The sequence below is a fragment of the Gopherus evgoodei genome, chromosome 1 (genome assembly GCF_007399415.2).
Source record: "Gopherus evgoodei ecotype Sinaloan lineage chromosome 1, rGopEvg1_v1.p, whole genome shotgun sequence".
NCBI classification, from domain to species: domain Eukaryota; kingdom Metazoa; phylum Chordata; order Testudines; family Testudinidae; genus Gopherus; species Gopherus evgoodei.
In genome coordinates, this window is record NC_044322.1 from 361150057 (window position 1) to 361166675 (window position 16619).

At 44.6% G+C, this 16619-nt stretch overlaps 1 protein-coding gene across 3 annotated transcripts in view; it reads left to right on the forward strand.

Annotated features, from left to right (window-relative positions):
* The window catches only part of EXOC4 (exocyst complex component 4), a 632193-nt gene that overhangs the window by 534050 nt on the left and 81524 nt on the right, over positions 1 to 16619 (forward strand). For all 3 annotated transcript variants that reach the window (XM_030575818.1, XM_030575739.1, XM_030575663.1), the window contains exon 13: positions 6728 to 6883. In XM_030575818.1, the coding sequence (XP_030431678.1) occupies positions 6728 to 6883 (156 nt within the window). The remainder of the gene's footprint in view (positions 1 to 6727; positions 6884 to 16619) is intronic.

Here is a 16619-nt window from a genome sequence, read left to right on the forward strand (position 1 = left end):
CCTTGGCCTCAGGTGTCACCATGAGACACATCTCCTGGCTACAGGTTTCCAACCTCCCACCGGAGCTGCAGTATACCATCCAAGATTTACCCTTCGATGGTAAAGGTCTCTTCTCAGAAAAGACCGACCCTAGACTGCAGAGCCTGAAGGACAATCGAGTCATCATGCGTTCTTTAGGCATGCATACACCAGTGACCCAATGCAGGCCTTTCCGTCCCCAGACTCACCACCCGTACTTTATGCCTCAACATAGACAAGACTTTGGCGGGCAGGGTGGGCGTAGATGCCAGTCAGGACCCCAAGGGGGCCAAAACCAAGGTCCCTCCAAACCACCAGTGGGACCTAAGTCCGCCTTTTGAAGGTACACCCGAGGACGGCGTACCAGTTTCATGCGAGGCTCCCTTTCCCCCCTTCTCCAACCGTCTTTCCTACTTCCTCCCGGTGTGGTCCCAGATAACCTCAGACCTCTGGGTCCTACACACAGCGAAACACGGATACCACCTCCAATTCGTTTCAACCCCGCCTTCCCACCCTCCAACCCAGTCCCTCTTCAGGGACCCCTCTCACGAGCAATTCTTCCTGCAAGAGGTGTGGAAGCTCCTCGCCATGGGAGCAATAGAGGAGGTGCCAAAAGACGAAAAGGGCAAGGGGTTTTACTCCTGTTATTTCCCGATCCGCAAGTCAGAGGGAGGCCTCAGACCTGTCCTAGACCTGCAAGGACTCAACAAGTTTATGACAAAATTAAAGTTCCACATGGTCTCCTTGGGGACCATTATCCCGTCATTGGATCCTGGAGACTGGTATGCTGCCCTCGATATGAAGGACGTATACTTTCACATCGCCTTTTTTTTCTCCACACAGGAGGTATCTTCGCTTCGTAGCCAACTGTCAGCAGTTCCAGTTTACGGTCCTCTCGTTTGGCCTTTCCACGGCCCCGAGGGTGTTTATGAAGTGTATGGCCGTAGCTGCCGCATACCTCTGCCGATGTCGGATACACGTATTCCCGTGTCTGGACGATTGGCTCATCAGAGGAACCTCCGAGACGCAAGTCACACAACATGTGGGCATCGTCAGGGACCTATTCACACGTCTAGGCCTGATGATCAATACGGAAAAATCCGCTCTGGTTCCCACACAGAGGTTAGACTTCATAGGAGCTACCCTGGACTTCAGTCTAGCCAAGGCCTACTTACCACAGCCGCAGTTCCAGGCAATAACAACAATCATCCGAGGTCTACAGAACTTCCCGACGACCTCGGCTCGCACTTGTCTCAGTCTCCTAGGTCACATGGCTGCCTGCACATTCATGACCAAATACGCCAGGCTCCGCCTCTGTCCTCTCCATATTTGGCTCAACTCAGTATACCGTCCGGGCAGAGACCCAATGGACACAATAATCACCATTCCCCCGAATACTCTAAGCTCCCTAGGCTGGTGGCTGACCCGCTCCCTGATGTGTGCGGGGCTACCGTTATACCCCCCCCCAACCTCACTGTCCCTGACAACAGACACATCATCTCTCGGTTGGGGGGCTCACCTCGGACGCCTTCATACTCAGGGCCTCTGGTCATCGCAGGAACTGGCGCTTCACATAAATGTCCGAGAGCTGAGAGCGGTCAACCTGGCGTGCCAGGCATTTCAGCAACATTTACACAGCCATTGTGTCTCAGTGTTCACAGATAACGCAACGGCCATGTATTACATAAACAAGCAGGGAGGGACTTGATCTTCCCCCCTTTGTCAGGAGACCATCCAACTCTGGGACTTCTGCATAGCCCACTCGATAGACCTGGTAGTGTCCTTTCTCCCAGGGGTTTGGAACACTCTGGCTGATCGACTGAGCAGATCCTTCCTGTGTCACGAATGGTCGATACAGCCGGACATTATTCATTCGGTTTTCCAGAAGTGGGGATTTCCCCACATAGACCTGTTCGCCTCCCGTGCAAACAGGAAATGCCAGATGTTCTGCTTCTTCCAGGGTCTTTCACCAGGATCGATCTTGGATGCATTCCTAATGTCGTGGAAGCACCGGTTACTCTATGCCATCCCACCATTCCCGCTGGTTCACAAGGTCCTGCTAAAACTCCGCAGGGACAGAGCACACCTAATCATGATTGCACCAGGGTGGCCCAGACAACACTGGTACACCACACTGCTCGACCTGTCAGTAACCAACCCTATTACCCTGCCACTCCACCCAGACCTCATAACTCAGGACCAAGGCAGTCTTTGCCACTCGGACCTGCAGGCCGTTCACCTCACAGCGTGGCTGCTCTGTGGCTAAACCAGTCAGAGTTGCGCTGCTCTGCTCCGGTACAACAAATACTCCTGGGTAGCAGGAAGCCTTCCATTTGGTCAACGTATCTGGCCAAGTGGAAACATTTCTCCTGCTGGTGCGCAACGCAGCATGTTACTCCCTCTGAGGTCTCAATCCCTACCATCGTAGACTACCTTTGGTCTCTTAAGCAGCAGAGCCTGGCAGTATCTTCTTTGAGGGTACACTTGGCAGCCATCTCTACATTCCACCCAGGAAAGAATGGCCACTCCGTGTTCTCGCACCCTATAGTTACTAGGTTTCTCAAGGGTCTGGAGTGCCTATACCCACAGGTATGCCGCCCCGCCCCTAGCTGGGACCTCAACCTAGTCCTAAACAGACTTATGCTTCCACCATTCGAGCCGTTGGCCACTTGCTCACTGCTGTACGTGTCCTGGAAGACAGTTTTCCTCGTAGCCATTACATCAGCCAGACGAGTCTCCGAGCTTTGTGTGCTCACAGTGGACCCACCGTATACTGTCTGTCACAAGGATAAGGTACAGTTGCTACCACATCCGGCATTCCTCCCTAAAGTGGTATCGGCCTTCCACACCAATCAAGACATCTTTCTTCCGGTCTTCTTTCTGAAGCCACATTCATCTCGACGGGAACAACAATTACATTCCCTAGTTGTCCGTAGGGCGTTCGTATTTTATATCGATCGTACGAAGCCCTTCTATAAATCCCCCCAACCCTTCGTTGCAGTGGCTGACCGGATGAAGGGCCTACTTGTCTCCTTCCAGAGGATCTCCTCATGGGTGACGCCTGCATCCGCGCATGCTATGACTTAGCTTATGCTCCCTCATGCCACCTCACCGCACATTCTACCAGGGCTCAGGCTTCATCTGCTGGCCTCCTGGCTCATGTACCAATCCAGGAAGTATGTCGCGCAGCTACCTGGTCCTCGGTCCACACCTTTGCTTCACATTATGCTTTGGTCCAACAGTCTAGAGATGATGCAGCCTTTGGCTCAGCAGTTTTGCACTCTGCCACATCTCACTCCAACCCCACCACCTAGGTAAGGCTTGGGAATCACCTAACTGGAATGGATATGAGCAATCACTCGAAGAAGAAAAGACGGTTACTCACCTTTGTAATTGTTGTTCTTCGAGATGTGTTGCTCATATCCATTCCAAACCCATCCTCCTTCCCCACTGTCGGAGTAGCCAGCAAGAAGGAACTGATGGGTGGCTTGGTCAGCAGGGGTATATATCCGGCTTGGTTGGCAGGGGCATATATCCGGTGCCATAGCGGTGCCATTCCAGGGGGCACCCAGCCGACCCGCCGAGTGTTGCTAGGGTAAAAAAGTTTTCTGACGAACGTGCACGCAGCACGCACACACCTAACTGGAATGGATATGAGCAACACATCTCAAAGAACAACAGTTACAAAGGTGAGTAACCGTCTTTTCTCTGTACAGTGTTGGTGAGAATGCTCCCAAAGACTGCATTCAGTCCTAGGCATCTGAAAGGATATGATAACGATCTATAAATAATTGAAGAGTGTGAACAGTAAAGGCAGTGAGGACTTGAGGCTGTTAGAAGGGATGTAACTGGGAGTAATGGAATAAAATTAAGCTGAGAAAAACGTAGACACTGTATCAGGGTTTTTCCCCCCAGAGTTAGATTTGTTCGACTGTGAAATAAACTTTCAAGTAAGTAGTAGTTGCTTCAGTCATTTAAATTTTGATTGGACAAAGCAGTAGCGAATATAGTATAGGGAACAGTCATCCTGCATTAGCAGGGGAAATGGATGGAAATGACCTCTTTTGCCTTTTCTATTTCAAATGTCTAATAATAATAATTTAATAATAAATTAATAGGAAACATTGATTTCTGACTCTTTATACAATGGTGCAGCGTTTTTGTTCAAGACAACTTTTACCTGCATTTTTGCTTTGTTGTTGGGTTGTTTGTAGAGTGTTTTTTACATAAGGTTTTAGTTAGATTCCGTTTTTCCCAGTGAAAAAGGGCAAAGTTCCAAATAGCAGTAGGAGGCAAAATTGATATTCAGACATTGAGCTCTTGTGCTGCTGAAAACAAAAGTGCTTCATTTTGTCGGTGGCAGATTAAACATGAAATATTAGGGTAGAAAAGTGAAGCTCATCTGCAAGTATATGTGACAAGCAGAAAGTGATTCACTTTCGCAAATGGTGTGTATTTGAGAATTTAGGGTTGCCTTCTTGGTGTTGCTTGAAAGGTACCATCAGTTGATGAGTGTTCGTGGCGAGAGAAGGGAATCTATCCCGTTTAGAAGTAAATTTGTGTTGTCTCATGATACTTCATTGCCATTTTCACTATATTCCTTTTAGCAGCTCATAGACACTGGGTGAATTTAATTCCTTTTACCCCCATTCCTTTACCATAACATACCTTCAATATATTTAAAATAAAGGTGGCTTTTCCACACACCATAAAGCCTCTCAAAAATCACCAGTTAGTCACCAACACTTGGCTAATGACAGAAGTGTTTTAAGTTGGTGTTAGAGAAGGTGGGTTTTATGTCAAGGCCATACCAGCCATTGGCAGGTTTGGGGCAAATATCCTTAGGGTTTCCATTGCACTAACTGGAAATAAGGATCAGAACAGGTATACGTCTTCAGCACCTTCCATCTTAAGGGTCTCAAAACATTTTACAACCATTAATTAATTAGATTCTTACTACCCTTCGGGTAGGTAGTGGTATTCCCACTTAGGCCCAGTGCAGTGTGGAATATTGTATTATCACAAAGGAAAGAGTGATGAGTTGTGCTGGGAGCTGAGGGGAACTTGACTCAGCTTTAATCTGTAGCTCAACATCTCAGTTAGGAGGAGGATCATGCGTAAACCCATGTCTCTTGAGATGTTTCCTTTCTTCTCATACCCTGTCCATTTTCTACCTACCCCATGCTGTTCAGAGTAAGAGTGAGTTCACAAGGGGCTTGACTGCCACACACACTACCTTGCTGTTAACCTTACTGGGACCTGCATGTAGCCTCCACATCCACAACCCTGCTGCTCACCATGCACAGACTTCATAGATGGACAAACAGAAGCACCAAAAGCTTTGGGGACATGCTTAAGGTCACACAGAAAGTCAGTGATGGAGCTGGAACACAGCCCATGAGCCTGTGAACTCTGACTCGCGCTCCCCTCCTTTAACCACTAGAGCAGTGTTTCTCAGCTCATTTCTAACTAGTGACCACTTCACAAGAATTAAGGTTCTTAATTTCTTCCACTATGGCACTGGTGGTCAGTGGAGAACAGTTGAGGAGATTACATGTGCTAGGTCATATGCTGCTATTCATCCCTGTGTAATTTCAGCTGGGAAAAGAGGCGCTAATCAGCACCGTTATAGGAAATGTGCCTTTTGTCACCTGGAATTACCAGCATGGTTTTCAAGAGCATAGACATTTGTTATACTGCCAAAAATGTTAAACAGGAACATCTTTGTAACTGGAATGCAGTATAAACTTTGATTCAGATTTACACAAACTGTTTAGCTGATGTATCTCATATTAGATGCCTCAAACAACTGGGAGTAGGGTACAGTGGGGGAGAGGGATAGCTCAGTGGTTTGAGCATTGGCCTGCTAAACCCAGAGTCGTGAGTTCAATCCATGAGGGGGCCATTTGGGGCACAAAAAAGACCAAACCAAAAAAAAAAAAAGTGTTAGGGACAGTAGTTGGTCCTGCTAGTGAAGGCAGCAAAAAAATTGGTTGAATAGTAAATTTGCTGAAAATGCAGTTTGGGGTCAAATTCAGTGAATAGTTTCAGCCAAATAAAGGATTTTTTTAAAAAGTCAAAATGTTTGTTTCAACATTTTCAAAAGACCCCTTTCAGCTTTTCGTTTTGAAACCATTTTGAAATGTAACTATGTTTATTTTAAGGAAACCCGAAAAGAGTGCAAAACCCATATCAAAACAAAAAAGTGAAAAAAATTCATTTTGTGTGGACTGAAACATTTTGTTCAACCAAAAACAGTTTTTTATATTTGTTTTTCTTTTGGTAAGAAAAAAAAATCCATTTGGGTTCAAAACTAACTGAATTTGGTGGGATTTTTCAGTTCAGCCACCAAAACAAAAAAATCAGTTTTCTCTTAGCTCTGGATGAGCTCTTCATGTGGCGTAAATCAGTGTAGTGCTATTGACTTCAAGGAATCTGAGGATCTGACCTCTATTGTCCCTTCAAATAACGTAATAGAAGTGCATTGGAAGGGGCAATGTGGAGAATCTTGCACTGCAGCTGCCTGTACAGCTTCCGTCCTGTGGATAAATGGAGAGTTGCCCTCTTTGTTGACCTCCTGGAGCTATTCATTAGTATTGTACATTTTTATAATGTAAAGGAGAGAGTATTAAATATCTGTGAAGCCATTACCCACACGACAATTAAGACTTGCCCTTCTCCTAACGTGACCATTGTCGGTTTCACTTAGGGGCATTGCTCAGTCAGATGAAAAGCTGGTTATCAGTGCATCCTGGGCAAAAGATGACGACATCACCAGGCTCTTGAAGTCTCTGCCCAACTGGATCAACATGGCGCAGCCCAAGCAACTCAGACCAAAGAGAGAAGAAGAGGAAGACTTTATAAGGTAACATGTTTTTTAGTTGACGTTCTAATGTGCTTTGACACTACGGTAACAATGGGTTATAGTTATACAAATTACCTCTTTCTTTTTGAAGTTTGGCTAGTGTTTATGACCTCAGAACATAAACTATGTACGCATGTGCTTAAGTCCATCCTTATTCAGCAAAGCATTTAAGCATGGACTTAAGTGCCATTTAATTCCATGAGACTTAAGCATGAGTTTAAAGTGGTTTGCTGAACTGGAGTGTAACAGTACAAAGAACCCTTATGCAACTGCCTAATACTTGGTAATGATTCCTAGTCTGTGGACTGCAGTCTTGAAGTAGGTCACCAGCAGAAATCTCATACTTCTTGGTATGTTGCTGAGCTCCATCGACATGTGCTTTGCTTGCTATAGGTGGGCAGAGAAACCTGCCCTTAGTTATCTCTTTCCTAACAGCCAGGATGGAGAGAGGAGGAAGTGGAGATCTTCCACTCCCGAGAGCCAGGGGGAAGGAAAAGAAAAGGAGTGGAATTCTACCTCTGCTGGGAGCCCTTTGAACCATGACAGGAACGGGCACAAAGGGAGCTTTGGATTCATGGGAAATGAAAGGGGCGATGATGGTCACCAGACATCGGGGGTCACTGAAAAGGAAAGCTGAGAGCAAGTGGGGATGGGGCTGCAATGAGGGCCAGTCCATTACAGAATGGAATATGGATGGTTTTGTCTACCTGCAATCAAAGGTATGGTTGCAGCTTCGGTAGGCACAGCCGCACTAGCTTCAGTCTAGCTAAAATAGCAGTGAAGGCACGGCAGTACAGGCTTGCATGCCTGCCCAGAACCCTGTGTATTCACTCACGTTGCTAGCCTGCCTCTGGTTCCGTGCCACAGTGTCTTCTCCACTATTTTCAGCCACACTACCTGGGTTGCAATCACATCTCCAATTTTAATGTCAGCATATCCTAAGACTCCTCTCAGCTCCTAGCAAACCTCAATGGGAATCTTTGGAAGATCACTTAAACCCAAACGTCAGGGTGGTTTTTATCTTCCATATTAACGTGAACCAAAACATGTAACGTTCCAAACTATTTAAAAGACAAATGGTCAGATATGCTTCACAGTGAACAACAGGCAGTGTCTATGAATCATAGGCTTATGCTGAAGAAGCTAGTCATCTTCACATTTCTGGTTAGCCACAAGCCTGTGCTTTCCCATCACTATTCATCGTTTCTTTGATTGGCATTTAGCTATAATATTGTAAGAGCAAGGGAAGCTGTTTAAAATTAATCTAATTCACTCAAATTATCTTTTTACTTATTCAGTGAATGCAAGAATGATAAAATAAAGATGTTCAGTTTAGAGAAAGGAATGATTAACAACGTAAATCATGGGTAGTTGAGGAACTGTTTGCCCATGCTGCACTGGTGTCAGTATATTTTAAAAATCCTGTTTGATATTTGGGAGTCTTGGAGAGAAAAACATGTTTTGCTTGTGAAGTAAACTTGCAATTCTTGTGGTTTTAGCCTTCATGAATTATCCCTCCTTTCCTACAGCTAGACTTAAAGTGGTCTTAACATCTTTCCTTTCTTTCCACTATTTGGTTTTCTCATGGCCAATGCTGGATCATACTGATCAAAGTTAGTCTGAGGATAAAATCCTGGCCACATTGAAATGAGTAGAAAAATTTTCATCAGCTTCAGTGGTGCCCCCAAGATTTCAACCTTAATGTCAGTTCTTTTTTCTTATTTTTTAATTTTTCTATCCGTTAATTGAAATTTCTTCATAAGCAATGTGACGTATAAACTTTCCTTAGGAAGCTATTCAATGACTAATTTCTCCTGGAAGCTGGAAAATAGCATTTAATTCTTTCTCCAGGTTTTGTCGTATTTTTCCCATTTTGCTAATTTCTATCACCATTACTCTGAGAGCTCAAGTTAATGGGTTTGGGTTTTTTGTTTTTTTTGTTTTTTTCTTCTGTCATTGTTTACACCTTGGTATCATCCATATATGAGAGCAACTCTGGGAATAACATTCACTGTCTAACTGTTGCTGCAGAGCCCGGGGGAAACAATACATTGTTTTTATGGGTCCCACAGAAATTCAGGTGGAGGTTAATTCTCACTGACTCATGAGCCTGCTAGGTCCAATTGTCTGTTATCTAATCATCCAAGGTATTTTAAAGGTACATGTTACCTTGCTATTTAACCGTCTTCATACATTGGTATAACAAGGTGCACAGACCTTCCTCCTGAGCTAGCAGGGAAAGAGTTCACGCCTAGGAACGGCCACAGCTGGAGTGCACCAAGGGCAGTAGCACTAAGGGGGGGGCAGAGTCAGCGGGGAGGAAGGAGGTGTCTCTCTCTCACTCTGTCTAGGAGGGCAGCAGTGGGAAGACAGCAGAGCCGAAGGAGTGTGGTGGAAAGAGTTTCTCCTGTGAAACTCTCCATGGGATGTTAGGACTATGTTAGCGCAGTAAGGGAGCAAGCACTGAGGAGAGGGCTGGATGGACTATTGAGCCTGGAGAAAGACTTGTGTGGAGGTGAATGTTTTGCTAATGAATCAGATCCCAGAGATCTGATTTGAAACACCTTCCACCCCCCATCCCTGCTGTGTAGCATTTTGATTGAAAGGAAAGAAACTGAGGCAAGGCAGTGCCAGGCACCCAGTCTAGAGAGGGAGCAACACCCTGCCACAGTTGTACTTAAACTATTTGACAATATCCCTTTAAGTATATTAATTCAGTTACGTTCTGACACTAGTCTTTGGAGGATTGTGGGGGGGAGTACCGTTAATTTTTTTCTTTTCCTTTGGTTTCCTGTGACTCATTAGCTTAATTAGAGTGAAGAATCAAAATAGTGTCATTACAAAAACCTCATGCATGTCTCTGTTAACAGTGATTGATTCTGTTGTCTTTAACCTGCCACTGTCTCTGTTGTGATTAGATGTCAAAAGTCAGGGTAGGGAGTGGGTGAATCTCCCCATTAATATTCTTGTGTGGTTGGATAGACAGAAGAGACCTGATTGAGCATATTATAGTAGGTTGTAACTTGGCAAGGACAGGAAGGAAAGAACAGTCATGCCTCTCCTGATATAATTAGTTTTTGAAGCTGGGAAGGCTATTTGGCACTTGGCTGGATGTGAAATAAAGTGCCCTTCTTGCTGTATAAAGGTTAGCATTCGGTTCATTACTGAATCAGGCATGTTAGAGATAAAAACCAAAAATGTATTATTTCCAGGCTTAACTCTGAATGGAAAGAATAGAAAAGAATGTTAGATCTGGCCACTGGCAAATCACAGCAAACCCCCTGGTCTTCTGTGTTGCAGCTGCTCTGTAGCACAAGAGGTGACAAGGGCACTACATTAAAGACGCAACGCGAATGAGGAGAGCTGTGAAAAAGAAAGCCGTACCCATGTTGCTCATCCCAGCATCCTGGGAGTTCACAGGATGAAAATCATTTTGCTGCAGACCTCAAGCTGAGCTGTGTTTGAGTAGCTCTCCAGGATGGAGATGGTGATAGAGCAGAATGTATTTGGCTGCAGATCTCAAGTAACCGATCTGCTGGTACAATAAGGATAATTGGGTGACTAGAACTCCTCCCAATATGGTCTTGTTCTGGTGTCGGAACTCCTAACTTTGGACCAGATTTTCAGACTGAAGTCTGTGGTGCTATGCCGATTTCCACCAGCTGAGAATCTGGTCCTTCTAATTGTGACAGTTAATTGTACTGGGTTCTGATTTATAGCTTTGTACTAAATTTATAGTGCCAGATTCTGCCGTTCTTATTCTGGCCAAGTAGTGCCTTACTTCCCAAGTTGCCCTTTTCATTTCACTACGGCTGCTCACTGAATAAGGTGCTACTCAATGTGAGTAAGGGAGAATCTGAGCTTTTATGAACCCATATGATCGTTCTGTGTATTGTTTCTGTCTGAATAAACTGCATCTGTACTTTGGGGGAATCTGTCCTACAGTGCCCATGCACCCAACTTCCAGCATCTGTAAGAACACAATGCTTGCGGGGGGGGGAGTGTTACTGGAGCATCACTCATAAAGGGCAGTGCTAAGGATGCATTGTGGGATGGCATGAACCATAACTCTGTATATTATGGTTTTCAGAGGTTTGAGGTTAGCTGAACACAATGTTCCAAAAGGGCACAAGGTACCACCAAGTGAACTCCGTATTAACAAAGATTTTGGGCATTTGGTTGTTCTTTCAAGTATTTCTCTGCATCCCCATATACCACAGCCCAACTCTCCCCCTCCATGGCCTCTGCCTCCTTGGCAATGATTATCCAACCAACAGAATGCACAGGCTGCATGTTAGTCGCTTCACTTCCCCTGTATCATCTCCTGTCTCTCTGCTTGTCCACCACAGACCAGTTCTCCCTTCTCAGCCTCCTCCTTATAAAGAGGTGGGTGTTAGAATGGGACCTGCAGGTTGAGGAGGTGGGGAAAAGACGCAGGAACAGTCCGGAGACTAGCATGGAGTAAGTAGGGGCATTTTTCAGATGGGGAGACAGACCTGGAGCGGGTGGAATTTGGGGGCACAGAGCTGAAGCCCCCAGCAACCCTCACTCTGCATCTCTGACCCTCTCCTTTCTACACCACCCTTCATTGTACTGCTTCGACACGCCACACACATTCCCCACTGTGCCCAGTGTGGTTTTACTGGTCCCAAAGATGTTACGCTACCGCTGCTCTGACACTGCTCCAGCATTCCCTCCATCACACCCATTGCTCTGACCGCCCACATGCTCCCACTGCTCTGAGCCCCCTACACTCACACCAGCTCTATCCTCCTCCTTGCCACCCCAGGCCCCTGATAAGCTTGGACGGGCAATGGGAGGTGGGGAGCCAGTGGGATTGTGAGATGTGTACGCACAAGCTGAAGGCAGGAGGGGGCAGGAGAGCGGAGATCCAGAGTGCTTACTGGAGTATTTCATCTTCTTATTTAATTAATGCTAATTTCCTGGACTCTACTTCTAAAGTAAAATCTGCTTCTGCTTGTGGTTTTCTAGGGCACTTCAAAATATCATTTTTAAACTGGACATTTCTGTCTTTGGGTAAAACCTTCCACAGGAGTCCCTGCAGAATGCAGGCAGAGAGCAAGGAACATTTACCACACACATCCTGTGAAAACTGCCAATGTTGGGACTCACATAGCCACAGCTGTCACCTCGAGCCACCCAGTTACCGTAAGAGTCTGGAAATCCTTTCACGCTCAGCAGAGCCCTAGTCTTGCTGCATATGAGCATTTCATTCTTTTTGGCTTGAACTACTGATGCTCCGGAGTTCCTAATTAACCCTGAATAAAGTATTCAGTATAACACAAACACACACACATACCCCAAAGGGGCAAGGGATGTCATGTAGCTGAGATAAATCCCAAGTGGCTGAGATCAGTTTGGGGATGATTAGAGCCATAGTTTGAGCCCAGGTGTGTGCAAAACAAAAAAATTAGAACACATGTGATTTTTGTAAACATGTATTGGAGAAGCAGTGTCTCAGAAAGGTCTTGCTCAAGAGACCCCACATTTGGACCACTAGCCCTACTCCACAGCCCCATGAGGCAGAGCAAATTTCAGGAGAATCTGAGCTATTGTGTGGCTTTTAGAGCACTTAGAATAGGAGACTTTTAAACTCTCAATCTTAATTAGAACAGAGCTCTTGCTCCACTATAATATTTCTATACAAACATACATCTGTAATTTGTTATTACTATAGAGGTTTAAAATGCTAACGGTCCTTAAATTGACTGATTTCTTAAGAGTTGTGGCGGAGGTGGATCTCGAAGAGTAGTGGTCATTAATATCTTTACCAGTGCAAGCTGAGTTAACGATGAAGATACTCAAACCTCATGCCAGCTGATTGCCAGCAAAAGGTCAAGGAAGAAACCTCTTCTCCTTTTTCCTCCTCTCATCCATATGCAACATGTACACTTGGCAATGTTTAGTTATCGATGTTTCCTCCTTCTGAAGTATCAGGCCCATGCTAGGGGCAGAATGCCAGATTTAGCTGGACCAGTCCTGAACCAGAATTTCAGAAATCAAGTGACTTTCCGACACAACCATCTGTTGTGTAGGTAGGATGGCGGACTAAATGGATTAATGACAGTTCCTGTGTGCCTGAAGCAACTGTATGAAAATTGGCATTGAGGGGCCTTTTTGGTGATGCTGAAGCGTAACCTTTGTGATTACGCAGTGTGGAATCGGGACAAATCTAGGAATCTGACTTCGGGATGGGTTAGGGTTCTTTCCTCACGCCAGTTAGACTCACTGACTGATCCCAGACATGAAGAGCTGTGTAAGCTCGAAAGCTTGTCTCTCTCACGAACAGAAGCTGGTCCAATAAATGATATTACCTCACCCACCTTGCCTGAGCTCAGACTGAGGTACTCCTGCTTGCTAGGCAGTGTGCAGCCTAGGTCTAGCATGGCTGCAAGTTGTCATCATCTGATTGCTGTTGAGTGGCCTATGTGAAATTAGTTTGTGGATTTCTGTCCAATCCCTGTGGAAAACACCTACATCAGAAAAATCCCCTTGTTGGGAATCTCAGCAGTGAGGCCTAGAACTAAATGGGCCCTGGAAGACTGAGTTCCTCTTCAACGTCAGGGGACAGTCCTTCCATTTGATGCACAGAGGTGCAACAGTTTGTTTGTGCTGCACTTGTTCTGTGATTGCAGAGAAGTGTCTTTTTCTTTCCTCTTTCTGTGGATGACATAGACTCATCATTCAACCCTCAGAGAAATGGCTGTGGCGTGTGGAAATTTAACACCCACTTTCAGATTCGTTACTCCGGCAAGATGCATCCTCCATTGAAATGAACTCAGCAACAGTCCTGGGGCTCTGATAAGCCTTGTTACTGTTACACAGCATACTGCAAGACATTTGCTGATACACAATGGTACATTAGGCAACATAATTGAAACTGAATTAGACTGGTCCAGGAAATGAACATCATGTGATGCATTATCCTTCTTATTTTATTATTTTAAGAATAAATTAGTGATCCACTGTCTTATGGTCCTGTGAACCATAAGATGTGCAGCTGTCCGGTGCTGATCTTGCTCTTCTCTCTTACAGATCCCTGGGATCAAGTGAGATATTTGTTTCAGATCTCAGTGATCCTCCAATTTAGGTCAGTGTTCGAGAGGGCTAGATCCACATGGTGTAAAGCAGCATAGCTTTGTTAATTTTTCTCGACTGTATTGCCGTGTGGAAGTCCAGAGAAATGGCCTCACAAGTTGAATCTTTGTGACTACTTTGCAACAAACAAGACCACAAATTCTGTAAAAAGTTATTGAATTTGCTTTTATTGGTCTTGTTGCAGAGTCATGTTAGAGTGTTCCTCTGGCAGAAAACACCCACTGTTGTTGGTCTTTGTTTTGGTGCTTGGACAATGTTTTGATGATCCTCAGACCACGTTTGGAACAGAGAAGACAACTGAAGTGAAGCCAGGACCATTTTTCTAAATTCTTTTTGATGAACAAGAACAATATTTTTGTAGGATTTTTGGTTTGTTTCTTTCAATTAAAGTGAAAGGCGTTTGCCTTGGTAACTTTTGTATAAAGCTTTTAAATGTAGTCTCAAAGTCTCAGCCAGGGCTAAGCTAGAAGGTTGACTTTGTGGCCATAGCACAGAGCTATACATCAGGAAATCAAAGTTCTGTTCTGCACTTGCTATATGATTTTAGGCCATTTCCTATACAGATGGCCAGTGGGGAAATCCCAGCCTTCCTTCTAACTAGCTTGCTGAAGAAACTATGGGGCATCTTTTTCAACACTCAGAGGAAATCCCTTCTTTCTCACTAGTGTACCATATATGCTGTAAGAATTGAGTGGTATTGGGGATGCTGGCAAGCATAGCAATTATAAATGTATATTTACTCTGAGGCAGCACAGGCTCATTGGTTTAACTCAGAGCTGGGATCCAGAAACTCTTGTGCTCTTACATGTGCTCTGACACTTATGTGCTGTGTGGTCTTGGGCAAGTCACTTAACCGCTCTGTTCCACAGTTTCACCATCTATCAACAGGGTTGTGAAGAATAATTAGTATTTGCAGAGGTGCCACCTAAGTGATAAGTATTATTATTCTATATTATGCTTCCCACGGGCCACCGCACATACATTCACCTCTTGTCTGGCCCCTGATATTCTGGACCACTGGCTACAAGCTCCACACAGTGCTATTAACCGAAGTTTGAATTCACTCTGCTGTCTGTCAGCTACGAGCGTCCGACTCTCACTCTGAAAAACCAGCCCTTCAAGAGCTGCTGTGAAGCACAGTGTGGGAAATAACAAAAGGGACCTTGTCAGAATGGTAAATTTGCTCCTCAGGGAATTTCCCAAGAGGTTTTTTTTTTTTTTCCTTTCCCTTCTGTAATTTTTCCCTTGGGGGGGCTAGAGAGTGAAAAAGGGAGGGCGACACTCAAATGGCCCCTCTTGTTTGCACAGCTCCCTGGACACATTCTCCCAGTGAACTAATTCATATTCATCATTTGCTGAAGGAATAATTGAAGCTAATTTCTTGGCCATGAAAAGGGAGAGTAGCAATAAGTGAATGTGAAGCTGTTGCCAAGGGCACATAGGAGGCCTCATTCCATCACTGTTTTGTATTGATGTGGACACTTGGCTGGTTTTCAGCCCTGCTCTGGCATGGCCACAATGCCTTATCGTAGCAAAGGTGATCTTGGTTTACCACGTCTGCCCTTCATTGGCCCTTATTTTTAAACACACTTGTTTTCCTTTCACTGTGCAAGTATTAAAGTAAGAGCGAGGGAAGCCTCATATCACCATCAAATCACGTACTTCCAGTCTAAGTCCATGTGTGATTTAATTTTATTAACATCTCATCCCCTGAAAAACATAGACATTGCTTGTCCGGAAGAGGCGAGAGAATCCATTCTTTCTGCTGGATATTCATTTTAGGTGTGGGGCACTGTCTTCAGCTGTGCGCCCCTATGTGTGCAATGCTAAGAACATGCTATGCACGTTACAGAGTAGCCAATAAAATAGAACAGATCTAAAGCCAATCCTGGTATTAGAGAGAGAATATTAGAGAAATAGAGATGACACGGCAGAGGGGAACAGAATGATACTTACATAAGGGATGTTTTTGTTAGATGACTTAATCACACCAGACCTGCATTCTTTGGCAAAAAGGAGATTAAGAGTAGACACTATTGACCCACACACAAATCCTTATGGGAAACAAGAAGATAAAAACACAGCAAGGCTATTGGAGCTAATGTCAAATACAAGAATAAAGAAGAATCTCCAGTGAAGGAACAGCTGGATACCGAAGAAATGCACTTGGATTTTCTTTACACATTGTGTAGCTGATATGTAATAATTCTGTTGCTCTCTCTCATGTGTGTGTGTATGTGTACACGCACCCCTCAATACAGTGAGGAATTCACTATTGTTAACGTTCCACAAAACACTCCATTACAAACCTGTTGTTTTTCATGTTTCTAGCTTTCCTCAATATTCACCTTTTGGAGCTGGAATTTTTCATGTTAAGTATTTGCCACAAATTGTATTTTTTTGTTGTTGTAAACTTGAACAAAATCCTTTCCTTTTAAAAAAACAAAACAAAAAAAGCATTACATTCAAAAATTTTGCTAATGCAACATTAAGGCTGCTGAGTTGGGCACTCAGTAAAGGAAATTTGAGTTAATGCAAAATGTGCTACCTTAACTCTGACCCCTGGCGATGTATATGACAATACATTTCCCAAATTCATGCTCATCTGGTATCTCAG